The sequence below is a fragment of the Calonectris borealis genome, chromosome 26 (assembly GCF_964195595.1).
Source record: "Calonectris borealis chromosome 26, bCalBor7.hap1.2, whole genome shotgun sequence".
Classification (NCBI taxonomy): domain Eukaryota; kingdom Metazoa; phylum Chordata; class Aves; order Procellariiformes; family Procellariidae; genus Calonectris; species Calonectris borealis.
In genome coordinates, this window is record NC_134337.1 from 6,617,693 (window position 1) to 6,635,972 (window position 18,280).

General features: G+C 49.7%; 1 protein-coding gene across 1 annotated transcript in view; it reads right to left on the reverse strand.

Annotated features, from left to right (window-relative positions):
* PLXNA2 (plexin A2) overlaps nucleotides 1–18,280 on the reverse strand; it is a 152,588-nt gene that overhangs the window by 40,526 nt on the left and 93,782 nt on the right. The window contains exons 8-11 of the mRNA XM_075174478.1: nucleotides 16,776–16,890; nucleotides 6,615–6,815; nucleotides 4,674–4,770; nucleotides 4,131–4,324 (exon numbers count right to left, since the gene is read on the reverse strand). Of these exons, the coding sequence (XP_075030579.1) occupies nucleotides 4,131–4,324; nucleotides 4,674–4,770; nucleotides 6,615–6,815; nucleotides 16,776–16,890 (607 nt within the window). The remainder of the gene's footprint in view (nucleotides 1–4,130; nucleotides 4,325–4,673; nucleotides 4,771–6,614; nucleotides 6,816–16,775; nucleotides 16,891–18,280) is intronic.

Here is an 18,280-nt window from a genome sequence, read left to right on the forward strand (position 1 = left end):
AAGATAAGTCTTAAAGGTCCCGTTGCACCGAGCGCTGGCGGTCCCTCCGAGCAGCACCCGGCCAGCGGCAGCCCTGGGTCACCTCGTGCTGCAGAGGCACGGCCGGGGCACCTCCAGCAAACCCAGCCCAGGCAGCTGCTGACAGCGTGGTCTGCCTTAACGCAGGGCTGTGGTCGTGCTGGGGAGCTGCTCAGTCTGCAAGGGTGGCTGCAACGACAGCCCAGATTTCTGGTCTGAGACAGACAGGATTAGGAAGAAATATTCCCCATTTTCAAGACATATACTTTAGTAGAGTGGCTTTTCACTCAGAGGTCTCTGGAGGATCAAAACAACCTGCAAAGGGCAGCTAGGGAAAAACAAGGCCATTACCAGGAATTTTACATTTACTGTTTAGGGGTCTGCACCTCTGCTGGAAGTTTTTTAGGTTGTTTGCAAAACCGAAGCAGTTTGAAAGTCGCTGAGATCTAGAGCGGGGTGTGGGAGGCAGGGCCGCTCGTTTTGCTGATCCCCCGAATTATTCCGAGCAGGTCACCTCTCCTCTCTGCATCAGCCTCGCCTTGCACGAAACAAATAAGCAATCCACTGCCTCTAATAAAGCACGTTCCCGCTGCTCAGCGAAAGGATTAATGCAAGTGCGAAGCATTGTATTACTCACAGAAAGGATTCAAATACAGAGATGAAGTGGGTGGTGGTAGGAGCTCAGTTACCCTCACATCACCTAAGGGATGCAGACGCACCACTGCGTTTCTGTTGTTGCTGCTTCTCACTTGAAACCAACATGGGGATCCCAGGGATCTCCGAGGCTGGGATCCAAGGGATCCCAGGGATCCAGGAGACCCAACACAGTGCCAGCACACTTCCCTCCCCAGCCTGCAGAAGACACTGCTATAACAATGCAGGATAAATGTTCTCAGCCTCACGTCTTGCCGGCTGCATGGTTCAGCGTTTCTGACATAAAGCAGTATTTAGCCTCCAGAAGAAGTCTGTGCATGAGACAGGGAGACCTAGGACTGGCTGTGAGTCGGATGGGGCTTTCCTCCTGGAGCTGGGGGCAAGCCGCGAGCCTAAGACCGTTCTGCACAATAACCACTTGGCATCTGTTCGGGTGCAGAGGGAGCACCCGGCTTGCAGAATAAATGGCATAACCCCTGCCCCCTCCCAAAATGTCATCCACCTTCATTCTCTTTGTCTTTTTTCATCCTACTCTAAGCTAGCTGGATCCCAGCTGATGAGCCCAGCAGGGATCCAGCACATAAGCATTGTCATCCTGGCATGATCCCTCCTTGTCTCTGCCTTAGCTGATAGCACATTCAGAACCTAATTGTTATCTCAGCAGAGCAACTCCATTATTCAGCCTGACACTGCCCCCCCTTCAGCTGTTTGTTGCACTGATGTTATATTAATGAGGCCTGCAAATAAATGAATAGGAGATCAGAGTGCCGCTTGTTCGTAAGAAAACTGATTTTTATTTATTTATTGCTAAGACCACAGACCGTGTGGAAGTTTTATGCTGTTAAAGGGACACTGTTGGTGATGGCTGGGCCTCTCGCTCTGAAAAAGGGCTGCGTATATCCTACTGCTCATTTACTTTTATGACTATTAAACCACAATCTCTTCTTACTAATTATGCATTCCCCGAACGCCCTTGACCTCCAGCTTGACAGAAAGAGTGAAACTGGCCACATGAAGCAAAAGAAGTGGAAAACAGCCCATATTAAAGGCTCTTTTAGTCTGAGTGGTCCAGGCTGCAATGCAAGCCCCGGTATGAGACCAAATGCTGCTTCCCAGTTGAGCTGTCAATGCCGGTGCTTGTGGGAAGGAGAGCGTGTCACCAGTGCCTGCTCCAGACCTGCCAGCAGCAGGCCGGTCCCCGCAGGGCAGGGCGGTCTCTTCCCAGCTTTCAGTGCACAGCTCTGCAGCGCTGGACATTGCAAAATGGTACCCAAAATACTGAAAAAACTCAGATGCTAGTAAAAAGGACCCAACAGCAATGAAGGCTGTAAAGGCCTCATGGTCTCCAAGACAATCTCATACACTTTTCTGGAGAGGAAGGGAGATGACAGAAGTTAACCTGTGCTGTTGAAAGGTTTGGGTTTAGGAACATCGACCCTGCAGGGTTTCTGCTGGGGCTTTGCCATTTTCTATAGACCTGAACGCTCAAGAACTTAGCAAGGTTCTGTAAGAGTTCTTAGCCCTATACAGCACCCTTCCCATCAGTGGATCTCAAAGCACACAAAAAAGGCCATTAATTCCCTCTGCTTTCTCCCTTCTTTTTCTACAACAGTGAAAACTGCAAACTTGACTTTCATGAAAAAAAAAAAGCTGTGAATTCATAAGGAGAAGGGTGGGAGGTGGAGTTCAAGGAAAAACACCAAACACTGCAAGACCTGTGATAAAATCACAACAGCTCACAGCACTGCCAGAGTCAGCTGAGGCCATGGGACAATACATCCCCCTGAAACCTGTATTTTCTATCGCTGACCCTCGCTGTGGAATAAGCCAATCTGCCAACAAAAGCACAGACATTTCCTACTCAATTCTCTCATCTCCAAATCCACTCAGGGCAATCTCCTGAGACTCAAAACATCCCCTGGCGAGGCACCCCGTGCTTCCCGCTTTGAAGGCTGAGACACAGACCTGGTTATGGAGACAAGAAATCTGTAACAGCAAAGCTCCGCTCTTTTCTCCTTGGACAGAGACCAAAAGTATTGCTTTCAAGTTGGACGGTGATAAAACACTCGGTGGCAGTGCCATGCCCGCAGCCAGCTGCGAGAGCCAGCCTGGCAGCGCTTAGACGCAAGTCACTTGGTGGCTGGAGCAGAGTGTTTTTCCCCTTCTCTGCTTAGCTCAAGGAGGGGTAAATAAATAAATCTAAGACTTCTTCAATGTTACAACTGTCTGAATGGTTTATGGTGAAGAAAATCTCAGGCAGAGGCTATTTTGCTTCTTGCATCTTGTAGCATAACTTTGTGTAAGCAGAACAGCATTCCGATAAGAAAACTTTGGTTTCTGACTACTGGCAGGGCAAGGTGAATATCTAAGCAAGTCTTTAAGGCTCATTTCATCTCTCTGTAAAGATAGCTATGACTTGCCAAACAAACCAACCAACCAAACAAGGAAAGGACAGACTCTCAACGTCTCTTAACACTTTCACGTCTCTGCACGGTCAGCACCACCACCACTTCTGCTCCTCCACAGCCACGCGAGCTCCACTCTGCAGTTTACAAACCCTGCCCGGGAGGAATACCTGCCCATCAAAGGTATAAGTGGCTGGGCAGGAGGTCTAAGAAAGAAATACCAAAGGCCTGGTAACGTCCCTGCGGGATGGATGGACCCTCCCCAGCAACATCCTCCTCCAGTCAGCCCCAGCCCTGACACAGCAGCACCAGCCTCTGCTGTTTCCTCCCCTCCTCCATAAAAAGGAGGCTGACGCCTTCCTCCCAGGGGGTCTGAGCACGAGCCAGTTTAGCTAAGCTGGTGTAGAAACTACCCTGAGTTAAGAGGAAACTTCCACATCTGCTGGGGTCCTTTTTCAGCTGGCAGAAGTTTGTGTGCTGAGAAGCCCTGCTCCTGCCCTGCCAGGCCTTTCTGTAGCCGTGAGCACCAGTGCAACTGTTTTACACCATGCTCTCTGCCTTCTGCAGGCGCTCAGGGCAAGGGAGGCTTTTTTGGGGAGTTAATTAAGTGAGAAACCAAAATCTTCTTTCATTCCCACCTGATATGAGTGTCACTCCTAATAGTAATGTTAACAGACCAAGTGCAGTTTTACCGGTAAAAATGCTCCTGGGAGACATTTTGCATCCCTCAGTGGTCTGAACAGAAACATCAGAAGCATCAATTATAGACTAATTAGCTCCCTAGTTTAATTAGCATTCCTGCAACAGCCCATAGCGGTCACCCCAACGCTGGTCCCATCCCAGCGAGTGACAGCTGCACGGCGGGGCAGTGGGCTGCGCACCCCGGCCACGCGCCGGCGGAGCCCCACATTAATTTCACAGAAAGTAGCGGAGCGTTTTATTCCCTGTTCTTCAGCGCCGGATGGATGACGGTGATTTTTAGACGAGAGGGAGACAGACACAAATCCACTTTGGAAGGAGGAAGGAGAAGGGGCCGGAGATGCGCGCTCCTACCTCGGTGATGCGAGGGTTGGAGCACTTGACGTTCCTGCTGGACCAGTCGAGCCAGGGCTGGGCGGAGGGCGCGCCGCAGTGCGGCCGCAGCGTGCACTTGGCCTCGCCGCTGCACCAGCCGCACTCGAACTTGGGGTCGGCTTTCAGGCAGAGCCCGCAGCTCTCGCGCTGGGCTGCGCACTTGTAGAGGTGCACTGCGGGAAGAGGGGACGGGCACTCAGGGCGACGTCAAGAACTGAAACATTCGTATGGGCTGCAGCTGCTCGTGGACTTACAGCAAAGGCACGTGTTAAGTTTCGACTTAACGAGCTGCAGAGTGGACTTGCACACGTGGGTTCCAAAGCCGAGGCTGTGTCAGGGGTGCGTAGTGAGCACCACTGTGGGTGGAGCAGAGTGAGTTGCTCTCACCCAAAAGGATCCACCTTGTCTCTGGCTGCAGCCGCAGTGACGGCAGCTAACACCGCTCCGCCCCAACAGCCGCTTCCCAGCCCCCCCCACCGCCCTCCTTCCCATCACCCGAAAGCCACCTCAAGCAGACGTTACCTTTCAGATCCTCGGGGTTGTCAATAACAAAGTTCCCGTTCCAAACCACAGCAAAGTCCACTGCTAAGTTGCTTATGTCCATCCCATCATAGAGATACTGAAGGAGAAGACCGAGAATTAAATGCTGGGGAGGATCTATCACAGACACTAACAGGAAAAGAACGTTTTTTTTTAAAGAAACCATAATTATTCTCTGCTTAAAAACATGTGCTGATGTCTGAACCACCACCACGTCTGCACTTCATCTCCAGGGTCCTCCCTTTGACTCCCTCCTCCTCACCAGGAAGAGATAATTAAATCAGATCCAGTCCTTGTGAGAGGTAATAGATTAATTATTCCACTCACAGTGGTTGCTCTTGTCACTCAGTCTCTAGCTTATCAATACAGCCCTTCCAGTTAATCAGACTGGAAGGACTGCTGCCTTCAGGCTATCTTCTTACACAGTCACCATGCACCCTAGTGTGACTGGGAGCTTAAAAATCACGCTGCACCGCTTTGGCTGATGAAATAGGCAACAGCTGGGAAAAAAAAATGGTGCAGAGAGGTGCTTTCCCAGTTTCTGCTTCAGCCTCGTCGAGGAGAGCACTGGCTTGAATCATTCACCTTCTCATGGACATCCTGGGGCCGTGGCAGAGTGAACCTGGATGCTTTCGGTGAATTCCCAGTGTATTCTGAAATTCCCATTAGCACAACTAGCACCAATGAGGCCTCATTCTGACGCTCTCCTTAAGTCAGTCAAGAGCTGCTAAAAACACTTAAAAAGGTGAGCAAACTGCCATCCTCTTTGGGATGAGGGAATGATGATTAAACCAAAGCAGACTGCTTTGACTGTCCCTATGCAATAGTTGTACAGTTTTAACTTTCCTTTGGTTGTACTGATTCACCTGGCCTGGGTTTTACTAAGTTGGTGTGAAACGAGATCTTCTGTACAAGTGATAGAGCTGTGAGTACAGAATTGCCCTTACATTCTCTACCTACAGCTTCCTATTAGCCTAACAGGAATAAAATGTTTATAAATCGCTTTGAATAGGAAAAGTACTACATAGCATTAATACATTTATTATCCACCAAGCTGCAAGGCCCAAAGACGGCCAGTGATATATAAATATCCAGTGAAATTTTTAAAAATTCAAAACTTCATTAACAATTTAAGACCATCTGCACTGAATATTAAAGTAGATCCTGTTCTGCCGCCTAAAACAAACTGAATGTGCCCTGTTTGCCTGTGGACCTCTTTGAACGCACGGCGAGGAGGGGAAGGACCAGGCTCTCCCCTGCCCGTCCTCCAGCTGAAGCGTGCCACGCGAGACCCAGGCGTGGGCTGTGGCTCGGAGGGTGGCCTTTGGGAAGCCTGCGTTTGCCACACGTGTTTCGGTGTCCCCGAGTACCTGCCACGGTGACTTTGGGCATTCTGGGGTAAAATCCTGCCAGGTCCATTGGCAGGGCTAAGCCCCATCCTACGGAGGAGAGCTATCCTCCCCTGCCTGCTTCTCCGGCAGCAGCATTCAGATCATCTCCTCTCTGCTGCGCTGTGCTCTCTCCCCTGGCAGGTTTTTTTTCCCCCTCCCTCCCTGCACCACGCTGCTTTTCAGCATTACTGTATTCATCCAGCCACCGTGACCTGGAATTCGACAGCTCCCCGATAAGGGGTCTGTGATTCGCCTTATCTCCCCCGTGTGTATTAGCCTGCCTTAACACCTTCCTCGCGTTCCCTCCTCCTCCTCCCCTTCCCCTCGCTGACCCCCCCGCAGTCAGACCGGGAACCACCAGATCTTCTCTGGGCCAGTGTACTGAAACACCTCGGTGCCCATGGCAGGTAGCCACCTGGAATTCAGGATTAGTTCACTCTCCCCGAGGCTGAGCCCACCCCCCTGCGCAGCTATTCGGAGCTGACGCCCATTTTGGGCACCTTTTTGCCACGCTCCCCTCCCGGTCCCTCACCGAGCTGTTCTGGCACTGGACGCTGGAGCTGTTGAAGCGCAGGGCGGGCACGCGGTGGATCACGCCCTGGATGCTGAGGACGCACTCGTACCCGCGCTGGCCCGACTGGGGCTGGGGCAGGTTTCTCGCCTTCAGCGTGATGGGTTTCACCTCTCCCACCGGGATCAGGATCTCCTCTGTGGGGAAGAGCTGGGGACAGTCCTGGGGGACAATAGAAGAGAGGGGGAGGTTACAGAGGTGCGTCCGCAGGTCTGGCCACGTCTCCGGCAGCAGGGCTGACATCCCACGACGTCCTCAGCACGCAGGACCAGCCACTTAGTCCACCCACGCAGCTGCAGGTTAAGTGCAGAAATGAAGAAATCCCCATTACAGTTCCCCTGCTCTGGGACTGATGCTGATTTTCTAACCGCAGTCGAAGAAGAAGGAACGCCGCTATTCAGGGAATAAATCGAAGGCATCCTCCCTGCTCTGAGCTTGCCGTGGGTTTTATCTGCGGAGACACAAGCTCTCGCCCTGCCCTCCCGCAGCAGCGGCAGCGCGTTATCAGCTGCTCCAGCTCCGCCTGAGCCCCGCTGCTCCAGGAGGGCGATGGGCTGCTCCCAGCCACACGCTGCGCTCCCTGGGCCTCCTCCGAATCCCATTTTGCTCCTTACACCCCTTGGCTGCGTGCCGCTTTGGAGCGAGACTGATCAGCATGGGATGTGCTTCCCTCTCGCTACCAGGTACTGTTCCACTCTGCTTTATCTGAGTAAAATTATGCCAGTGTGCCGTTAATTTCTGAGGTGACGTTAATTTCTGCTCTATGTGCTCTCACGCCTTACCACGCCCCGACACCTCTGGCCCTTCTGAAACGCCCAGCCAGCTCGCTGCAACACTCCCGCGCTGCTGCTCGCACAGCTTCTGCCTTAGCCGGGGGCTGCCCGGGTGGGATGCTTGCCTCCGCGGCCGGGTGGGCAAGGCGTCGAGACCTGAACTGCCCTTTTTATCTCTAAAGCGACGCTCTTCCCTGCTCTGTGCTTCTGGGAAGTGGAGGACGTCCAAGGACGGGAGGATTTGGTTGTAGTCAGTATCCAGAATAGTAGTGACGGGGTTTTCACAGATGGGATTAAGCACCCTAATCCTGATCCCCCTGTGCCTTCTGAAATTCTGCCTAGTCTGCAGAACTGGCCTTTTCTTTTAGGAACCGTAGCAAAGGGTTTGGCATGTGCAATGAACTCAGAGCCTCCTCCAGCACACAGCATTTGTAAAGGTCTTATGGCTTTCAAAAAAGTGTCTGTCCTTGGATCTGAGGAGGAATCTGCCTCAGAGGAGGGAGGACTCAAAAAAAATCTAATTAATTTTCGTACAACTGTATCTCAGTACGTACCAGAGAGGCAGATGCTGGGCCGTGACCAGGAGTGCCACACGTCCCCTCACACACAGTGAAAACAGCAAAATTATCAACAAGCAATGGCACCTGCAGATCTCCTGCCACTGGGCGTTCACTGCAGAGACCATCAGAAGAAGAGGAAGGCCAGCCCAGAAGATGCCAAACAAGCTCTGATGCCCCTGGGATCTGAGGCACCGGGTCTCTGCCTTCTTCACGGCACCCTTTGGGCTTCAAAACCTTAAGCCTCCAACTCTTCTGGACACGGTCCCTTCAGGCACCCTAAGCCTTTTTACATTAGCCTGGAAACAGCAAACCCAGCCTGCACGGGGACCCTGCGAGGCAGGAGGGAGGTGATGTCCCAGCTCAGCGATTCAGACAAATGGGCAGCAGCTCCCGCTGCAGATCAAAGTCCTTCTGCACCTCCGGGACGCAGTCGGGACCTGCTCCAGGAATGCATTTTTCCAAGTCAAATGCAAATTCTGAAGAATGTTACAGCCAGAGCCTTACAGTTCTCCATCACCCTGCCAGGCCGGAGCAAAGGCATTTGGGGAGACAACCAGAAAAAGTGAGGGACGCTGAGCTCCAGGAGTGGGGAGAGGCTGCTCAGCAGGAGTCCGGAGGAGGGAGCGGGGGCTGGCACAAAACAGCACAAAGACATTTCACTTCAGGGCTTTCCTGATTAGGAACCGAAGCCTCTTGCATGAAAGAGGAGATTAAACAGGTCCTGCTCCTGCAACACCAGGCACGAGGCTGGCTGACAGCCGCCCGCAGAGCTGCAAATGAACCCTCCTCCAGCGTGAGGGGAGCTTCACCATCCGCTGCGGGAATGAAATGGACTCCCCCCTGAACCCCAAAGGCTTCCAAAACTGACCTAAGGGCATTAAATAAAGGTGACATTAAATAAAGAATGGTACTTCGTCCTTGATGGTCATTTTACGAACAAGTTAAGGCTCAGGAGTTCTCAGCTAGAGGCAGCGAAAAATGAGTAGGGATGGTTCCTCAGTCCCTGAAAACAGCCTGATTTTTGAGTGTACAAAATACCACGAAAGTGGAAGCAGTCTATTAAATTTTCCATTGAAAACCACATGAAAATACTTCAAACATCTGTGTGATTGCAATAAAGAGCAAAGAAAAGAGCAAAATGCTGCTGCCTCCAAAACTATATATTCGGAAAGCTAAAGCACAGCAATTAAAACATTAAGTACGGAGAAGTGCGATTGGTTTCTACTTCTGCTACTATCTGGCCAAAATAATGCAATTGTAAATTAATAGCAAGTTTTAATATTGCAGTAGCTCAAGACTTTGTTATGCAAGATGCCGTATGCAAAATAAAAGGAAACTCTCCCTGCAAACATCATTCTACACATGAGCAGATCTCCTGTTCCCCATGAGCACAAACTACATGTCTAAATGATACTCTGAGATGAAGTCCAAGAAAAGACCTATCAGTGCCTGGTAATTGTATGACATTCCTCCCATAAGTTCTCAACATCCTAAACATTATCTCTTCATAACACACTGGGAAATAGAGTTTTTCCTCAATTTATATACCGGGAACTGCAGCACGCACAGACAAAGGCTCTGACCGTCAGAAGTATTTACATTCTGTTTAGCTCTAATTTGCTTTGATCTAATGGAACTAGGTACCTAAGTACCTGTGAGTATCTGACACTAAATGATTAATCCCAAGCTAAAGTAGAAGTTTTAGAAAAAAATGAACTGATGTCTCCCTTCCCTCTGCCAAATCCCAGACTGGCATCCCAAGCCCTTGCCACCCTGCCTAGCAATTAAAGGAAATCATCCGGATGGCAATGCAACGAGAGCCATCCTCACCAGGCTCCCGCTAGGACTGTGTATTCAGGGAGAAAATCCCCATCTCTCACTAATGACCATTAAGCACGCCAAGCCGCGCTCCCTCTCCAGCTCACAGCCAGACTGATGGGATGTTGTTTCGCTACTGGCTCAGGCAAGTTGTAAATGAGAAACAGATGCTACCCCAGTTTGGAGAAGCCAGTAGCTTAAACTGCTGCCTCATAAACCTTTTTAGTGGCACTTTTCCTTATATATTTTTTATTTTATTTCTAACAGGGACTTTCACGGATTAACAGCCAAGAGTGATTTTAAACTCCAACGGCCAGAAAGCGGGCTGTGCCGGGAAGGAAAGGAAAGCCCTTTTCTGCAGTGGAGCAGCTTTGCAGGCTGGAAGGGAATGCCACCATGAAGCTCTGCTCTGAGGTTCCTGCAGACCCTGGTATGATGGACCCAGCTCAGCCTTTACACTACCACCAGCAAACTCCTACAATTCATGGCTTTTCCATCCAACTGCCAGCTCGTCCAAGCTGACTTTGCATGCACGTTCCTTCCTCCTCGTCATGCACCGCATACCTGTACCATCTTGTACTCCAGATCCGGCTGCATTTAAGGTTTTGCATACCTCAAAGGTTTTGCAACCTCAGAGTCATATCGAGGACCAGTGGGAGAGAAATGGCTCTGCTCCAGAGAGGTCCCCAGCTCTGTGGAAAGCCCGTGTTTGGGAGGAAAGGCATCCTGGAGCCATACAATCTTTTATCACGTTATGATTGAAAACAAAAAATCTCCAACCACATCACCAGTGGGAGAACCTCAGTGCGCAGTCCTGAAAATAATGAATATGTTATGGACCATTATCCTTCTGGCCACTGCCATTCGTGAGACGACTGTTAAAGAAATGCTTCTTCCTTTAGAGACATGGGAGAGGACTTACAGTTTCAAATCTGCTCTGTAGTGCTGAAAATGCTGGTAGCAAAAATTATTCTGCTGTCATTAGAGATGAGTAGGACATAATAGATTTTTTTCCTTTGCTTTCAGTGGGAGAAAAATGTCACATTGGGATTCTGGCGAAAAAAAGGCATGCAGCCTGTGAGTGCACGCCACTCAGGGAAACACCGAGAAAGGCAGCCCCTCCGTGTTGGCTGACAGCTACAGTGATCACACTAATAAGGGGATATACATTTTGGGATGGAGGGATATGTAGGAAGATGCCACACTACCAAAAGCCCAGGGCATTTCGTGGGGAGCCACACTGCTGCTGGCAATTGCTGCTGAATTTATCAGATGAGTGAGTGAAGCCGCAAAACCTGCAGGAGCTTGCGGAGGGCGCGGGGCTTGCTTGGATGCTGCACATGTCGCAGAAGCGCTGCTGGAGACCCTCTCTTCTCTGTTTGTGCCATTTCCCATCCAGGCTCATTGTTCAGCTTTCAGGTCTTTTTTTTGTTTGTTTTTTAATTTGCTGCCGCAGTGATGTACACGCACGCCCCGCACACACAGGCCTTCCCATGGAGCGTGTGCCAGCGCGTACGGGTCTCACGAGGGTGCTGCTGCAGCAGCGCCTGGGTCCCACGCTGCGCTGAAGGGGGGTGATGCCACATGGCATCAGCCTGGCAGGTTGGTTTGTCCGTTCACCACCTCTTCTGCCTGCTACCTCATCTAAAAGCCAGTGCTAACAATTTTTTTTGTTAAAGGTATATTGTCAGCTTTAGCAATGCCTCTGTCAATGTTTATTTGCTTTATAGGAATTTCATGATGAACTGAGAAGCGGTTAGCAGCACCAGTCCTGCTGCTGGGATCGGAGCTGTGTGGCTGTGGCAAAGGTTCCCTTGTGGTGGTAAATAACGAGACCATCCCTGGTTTGCAGGGCTCAGGTCTGGGTGCTCGATTCTGCACTTCGCCGTGCTAGTGCCAAGAAGAGCTGAGCATCCAGGAAATACAGAATAAAAGGGAGAATTGCAGCCAGTGGAATATACAATTTGTTCGATAATCAATTTACTTTGTTTTTTAATTCATGAGAAGTAAATCCTGCAGCGAGTTAGAAAGGCCATTATTGCCTCCTCTCGCTAAACAAACACATGCTGAATCCTCTCATTATACTTCTTGACTTCTGTACACTAGAATAAACACAAATCAGAAGATCTGCTGGAGAAAGACAAGACTCCGATGCATGAGCGGCACAGACTCTTGGGGAATATTCTGTGTATGAAGTATCATCACACAATTTACAAAGACATTTTATGCTTCTCCAACACTTTTTAGCCTCAAAGACTCCAAGGTCTATAAACACCTTAAAGACCCACGATACGCATGTGTCTGTGGAGTAGAACAGAGCACCCATAGTTATTATTTGTGATTAACAGAGCAGTTTTAGTAGGTCAAATCTTCGTGCTCTTACTTGGAAAAAATTGCCTAGAAATGGCAAGCATTTCTTTTGACTATGGGATTTAGCCCAAATGGAAGAAAATATAACATTTTCGTACTTTTTGTCTTTAAAAAAACCCCACCACAAACGTTAACTTGCTACACACATTTTAAAGTTATAAATATAAACGAATGTGGCACATGAATGTAAAACCCTGGCTCACAGTTGTGTTCCCAGGGATATAAATTATGGTCCCCATCACTCATGGAAACACGTTATTCTTCATTTATGCTACTGGGAAGGAGAGCAGACCTTGCTCCTTAGAAACCCCACATGAAAAGAAAGGCAACCGAGACTTTTCTCACTGGTAAATTCCCACCCAACGCCCTTTCGTCCTGAGCTCTGTGCTGTATGCGCATGCTGTAACCCGGTCTTCGCCATTAATTTATGAAGTACTGTGATATTTACAGCCATGCAAAACACGGAAGGCTGGGGACCCTATTTCTCTCCCATAAACAACCCTTCCTGTACCCGCGGTGAGGGTAGGAGCCATTCCCTCGGACACGGCCAGGTTACAGGTGGGAACATCTCCCTCCGGCTCCCGGCAGCGCTCCCTCCCCTGCAGCCCTGCGGAGCACTTTCCTGCGTGGCTCTTTCCCCCTCCAAACACCAAACTCCAGGTTATACACACCATCAATCTACTGCTGGAAAAAGTGTTGCCAATAAGCTCAAACCAATCTTCTCAAACTGAGATGAGTTAATCTTGCTGCAACTGGGCTTTTTGTTAGTATTGGTACTTTTTCAGACAAACACATCTCTCCAGAAGTTAGATGTGACCCAGCAAAGTAATTTGCTGACTGTGGTGGACTTAGATGTGGCTCCGAGTTATCTCCTGCACATCACAGCTCCCATTCAGATATTCAGTGGTGGGGACTGTAAGGACAGATATGAGGAAGGTTTGATTTTGTTTTATTTCCTTCAAGGCACATCAAGCAGCACTCAGCATCCAAGGGCACAGCCAGCTGCAAAGGTGTTGCTCTAAAAGCAATGAGAATTTAAAGGAGTCCGACCAGAGCTGAAATTTGGCTCTGCACTACACTCCCAGAATCTGAAACGCTCCGTCCCCGATTCAGCATCTCACACGTGGAAATGGCATTATCTGCACACAGTGGACATCAAAGAGGGACGGGATCCCACATTCTGGGAAACTAATAGGATTTATTTGGTTCTAGCTCTCCATTGGGATGGGGTGTAAGGATATATTTTGTATCTACACTCCTCTTTATCTGCGTGTTTTATACATTTAGAGAGAGACATCTTATAGCCTCACACACACACAAACCCAACCATCTCAGACACATTAAAATTGTATCATAGGCCTCATCTGAAGCTTTGTAAAGTGAGACAATCAGCGCTACACACCCACGAGACCCCTTCTTGGAGAGACCCTGCTTTTGGGGGTGCAAGCCAGCCCCAGACCTGTGCCTTCCTATTGCTCTTTGGATAGCAGTGTCTAAGCAGGCACCTTCTGCAGATAAATGAAGCCTCAGGCTAAGAAAAGGCTGAGAAAAGAGAGTTGCTTATCTAATTATTAACTCCTAGAGAACTGGCCACCTGGAAACAGAGGCCTCAAAAGAGCTGGGTTTACCCCATGTCAGAAACTTCCCACCAGACGGAGAATATCAAGAACAGCCAGCTCTGCCCTGGAAGACACCTCTGCTTCAAAGGTCGTGAAGGGTTCTGCATTTATCTACCGACGACTCCAGACCAAACATGCTTTGCACATTTTCACTTTTGCCAACACAACAGCATGATGCTGACGCTGACACTCAAGGTGCACCATTTACTGACGGCCTCACAGGCCACTCGCTACCCCTGACCAAGCACCAACCCATCTTCAGAGGCCGTCCTCTGCATCCCCCACGTCTACCGCTGAGCTCTGCCCTTGGACATCAGCCAGCAATTCCTGTGGACACGGCAGGCAGAGAGACAGAAAAGGCTTGTTCTCTTGGCTGTATTTTCACGGAAAGCGGGGCAAAAAGGCAGCATTTAGCTTGGCCAATACAGCCAGAAGATTGCAAGGAGCAAGTGTACAGTCATGAAGAAGGGCTTGCTTTCCCCCACCACCTTGTAAAGTGGCTGAGGCTTTGAGCTCTTTTCCCTTCTCAAGACAGACAACTCCTAGGAGCATCAAAGGGAGTTCATTACACATCGAATCCCACTGGGACACAAATTCGGATGGGCCAGGAATAAAAGGGAATATTCAAGATATTTTCTCTTAAATTAAATATAAAAGCATGAGAAAATTTCCAACCCTGTGTGAACACGTGTGCAAATCTTACGTGAGAAGAGCACATGGGGCTGAAAGTAGGGCAGTTGCTGGCGCTGCTCCCTCCGCGGCGGAGGCATTGCCACGTTAACACCGCAGCACCGCTGCGGCTCCAAACACAACCGACTCTCTGCTAGGGAGGGAGTGATGTTGGTAAGCACAAACATTTTGCTAATACATCAGGCCATGACACAATGGGAACGTTGTGATCTGAATTGTTTTAAGAGAGGAAACTCTTTATGAGGCATTTATTTCATGTCTTGTGTTCGCCAGAGTGAAATGCCCACAATAAAGGCATTAGCACTGCACTGTGTACGCAAGTGGCCTTGAATAAGCAAACAAATTAGTTTTTGGTGGCTGGTTTTGCCTGTGTGTTCAGAGCTCTGCAGAAGTCATGAGGAACAGTGGAGCATCTGTATCGTTATCATCAGCCCTCATCAAAAGTTATCACCAGGAGAATGTTAGATATCACATAACATCCCCTGATAAGAAACAACCTCTACAAGATGAAGATGACAGAGGAAATTCTTTGGAGACGCGACAGTCCTGTGATCCCAGTAGGAACTGGCAGAGATACCAGCTCCTCCACTTGCTCCCTCTGTGTGATCTCAGGCAAGTCCTGTGCATTCCTTCCCAGGAGAAAAACGGAGATAATGGGATTGTCCTACTTTACCAGAGGCTCGTCAAACACTTCTGAGATCATGGGGTTGAAGACCTATAAAACTGAGAACTACAACTGTAAAGCCTGGGAAGACAGCGGTGCTTTGAGTGTGAAGGAGAAAAAAACCCGCATCACTCAAGAGAAGGAAAAGCAAAGGTTTTTGCTTTCTCTTGTTATGTTGAAAGGAAGTTTCTTGACTTTGAACTGGACTGAGAAAGCTTTTGCTTTGTCCCCAGGTGGATGCTTCTCCTTGGGCGTCCGTTCCCTTTGCCGCATGGGGCAGCTCTTTCAGGCTGCTGCGTGAGCCCCTCTTCTCGTCCCTTGCAGGCGGCAGGAGGCAGCGCCTGCTCCCAGTGACACCGTCCATCCCTGGCTCTTGCAGATTCCCTCCGAGGTATGTACACATGCGGTCATTAACGTTTCTTGTCTTGTGTCTGTGTGCCTCCTGGCAGCATTTGAACCAGAAAGACCCGTGAGTTGTTGAAGTTTCAAGTTTATTATTGGTTTAGCCTGGTAGCTTCAGTCACCTCTTTTTAGCGGCTCAGTGTTTTACTTTACCGACCGATCTCTCCTGCTTTTCTGTATCTCCATTACTCACCGAAAGGTTTGTCTCAATGCTGGCTAATTTTACTCTCCTTTCTTTTTCTAATATTTGTATACGTCCTCACTGCTGCCTTTCCCACTTTCCAAGACACTCAGGATTTTCAAGCACCTTTTAAAACCTTTTTTTTCCTTGCAGCTTTAGGACCCACACCCATTTCAGGTGCCACAAAGCTACGTGTAGGGACAATAAGGGTGAAGACCAGGACCCTACCAGCATCAGAGGCTGTATCTGCTCTGTACTTGGTGAACCTGAAGCAACCAGCAGCATGGGAATCAGAGAAGACAACGGGTGCAGAAACCCCAGACCAAGGGGTTAGTGATAACCTTTGATCAGGAATTTGTGCTAACAAACTCCTTTCCTCCATGGATCCCTCTGCCTCGGGACACACAGAGGATCTGGCAGAGCTGTTAACGGGCTATGCCTCCTTCAAATTGTTAAAAGCATTTTTGGACTTGAGCCCCACACCTTTTATTAACTGCTAAGAGAGATGGCTCCTGGTCCACAGCGCTGGAACCTGAATCAATTCTCTTTTCCAAAATCTGGGGCTGTTCATGTCTGTAATTCCCTTCTTAATCAGTTTAGTAAGGCTCCTGCCATAAATTTCAGACCTGCCAACACAACCCACTGAATGAGTCCCACCAAGAGCTCTGCGTCTGACTTGTGGCTTGCTGTCGGGTAAATCCCTGCACGCCTTGTATGTAAAGCGGAGTTGCTGAAATGCGCTGGTCTTCGAGACCCCTGAAGGAAAGCAGTACCGCAATTACAGGTAGTACTGAACCTGAGCATACCCACGCATCAGAGGAGGGATCAGCTTTGGCGTTCGGGTCGAGACACATCGTTTTTGCTGAACTGATACCTTCTTGCTACACTCCTTTAAAGCTGTATCTGCAGTTTTCGATGCCAGCCAAGAGAGGAGCCCCGACCCATGGAAAGTTGCAAAACCTCACATAAGCATTGGTTATGCGAATTGTGCCATAGCAAAGCAAAGAAGAAAGAGCTCAGGAGTACTGAAAGCCCGGTCTGGTACCTCAGAGACGTTGATCCGTCCCTCCTGAAAGGAGCACGTGGTGGGGTCGTGCGTGCAGAGGTTCCGGTACTTGCACCAGTGGCAGCGGAAAGCGCTGTTCACACACGACAGGCACCTGGGGGGGGAAAGGAGGAGTTAGGGAGGAGGTTACCACCTTGGGAGGTCTGTACGGTAACAGACAGGCCCAGCCAGAGCCCAGGCTCAGGGTCCTTCATGGGAAAACAATTTCTTTGGAGGGATGTTTTGATATAACAAAAGTAACAAACAGTTTTGGGAAAACATGCACTCAAAAGACAGTCTTTAAGCAACCTCCCAATTCATTCAGTAATAAAATACAAGCTGGGATTTATTGCACATCATTGCATTGGTGTAAAATAAAGCACAATATTGCACAGACACCAGACTTGATTTTTAGTTTCTAGAAAATGGAAAACAAGGCAAACCTGGCAAAAACTGGATCAGTTGTTTTACAAGTCAGGAATGCTTCAAGTCAACGCTAACACTTCTGCTTGGCCTCAGAGTGCAAAGAGACCAGCAAGTGCTTTTGATTCATGTTGGAAGAAATGAACTGTTTATGAAATGTTTTTGAAAGAACGCAGACCCTTTTCAGACATGGGGTGGCCCAGCTGCCAGTGAACTGGCTGGGTGGTTTTTATTCCACTCTAACTGGCTGCCAGTTAGATGCACGGTCCATGACAGCTGCTAATATCTGCAGTAACCACCTCCTCCACCCTCCGTGCCACATGGCAGCGTTTTGGTGACTGTCTGCTGGCGTAAGCGTAAGCTGTGCCCGTGGGACTCAGCTCCACGTCGTAACCTGCGGCTCCAGAGCCCGGGGTGCTGCCTGGAGCGGGCAGTGCCCGGGGCAGGGATGCGCTGGAGCGAGCCCAGGGTCAGCGCAAACAGACGACCATCAACCAGGGAAGTGGGAGCACGGCCTTAGGGTCGGAAATCGGAAAATGAGGAAAGCAGGTCTCGGGGCAGAGCCTCTCTCGCCAGCTGGGCAGAGGAGCCAGGGCAATGCCTCTCGCAGGCTGCTGTCACGAGGATGCGTGTTTTAATAACTCAGCTGTATTTTCCTTCTGATGCATTCGTAGTGACCTTAATAGCCAAGGAAGCTTATTCTAATCATGCGTATGCAAATCTGGGGAATAATATCAAGTGTTGCAAGCTTATTTAATTACTTGTTCGTTTGACTCATTTCTGTCTCCATTTCGGTCTGCAGCACTTCTCCCACGCGCCCTCACCTGACCTGGCCCTGGCCTCCGGCTTTCCTGTCTGGTGCTGGTGGAGCTTCTGCTTCCCCCAGCACCGCTGGGTCCGAGGGAGGAGGACCTCTCTGATCACCCAGGCCAACGGCTTGGTTCGGCATCTCTCACTGTCCCACGGTTTTCTGGCTGCTGCTTTCAGCTCTGCTCAGCTGAGCAGGGAGAGGGGCTCCCGGCAGGATCCTGAGCTCTCAGAGACTTACACCAGGTCACCACCTTTGCTCTTTCATCCCGATC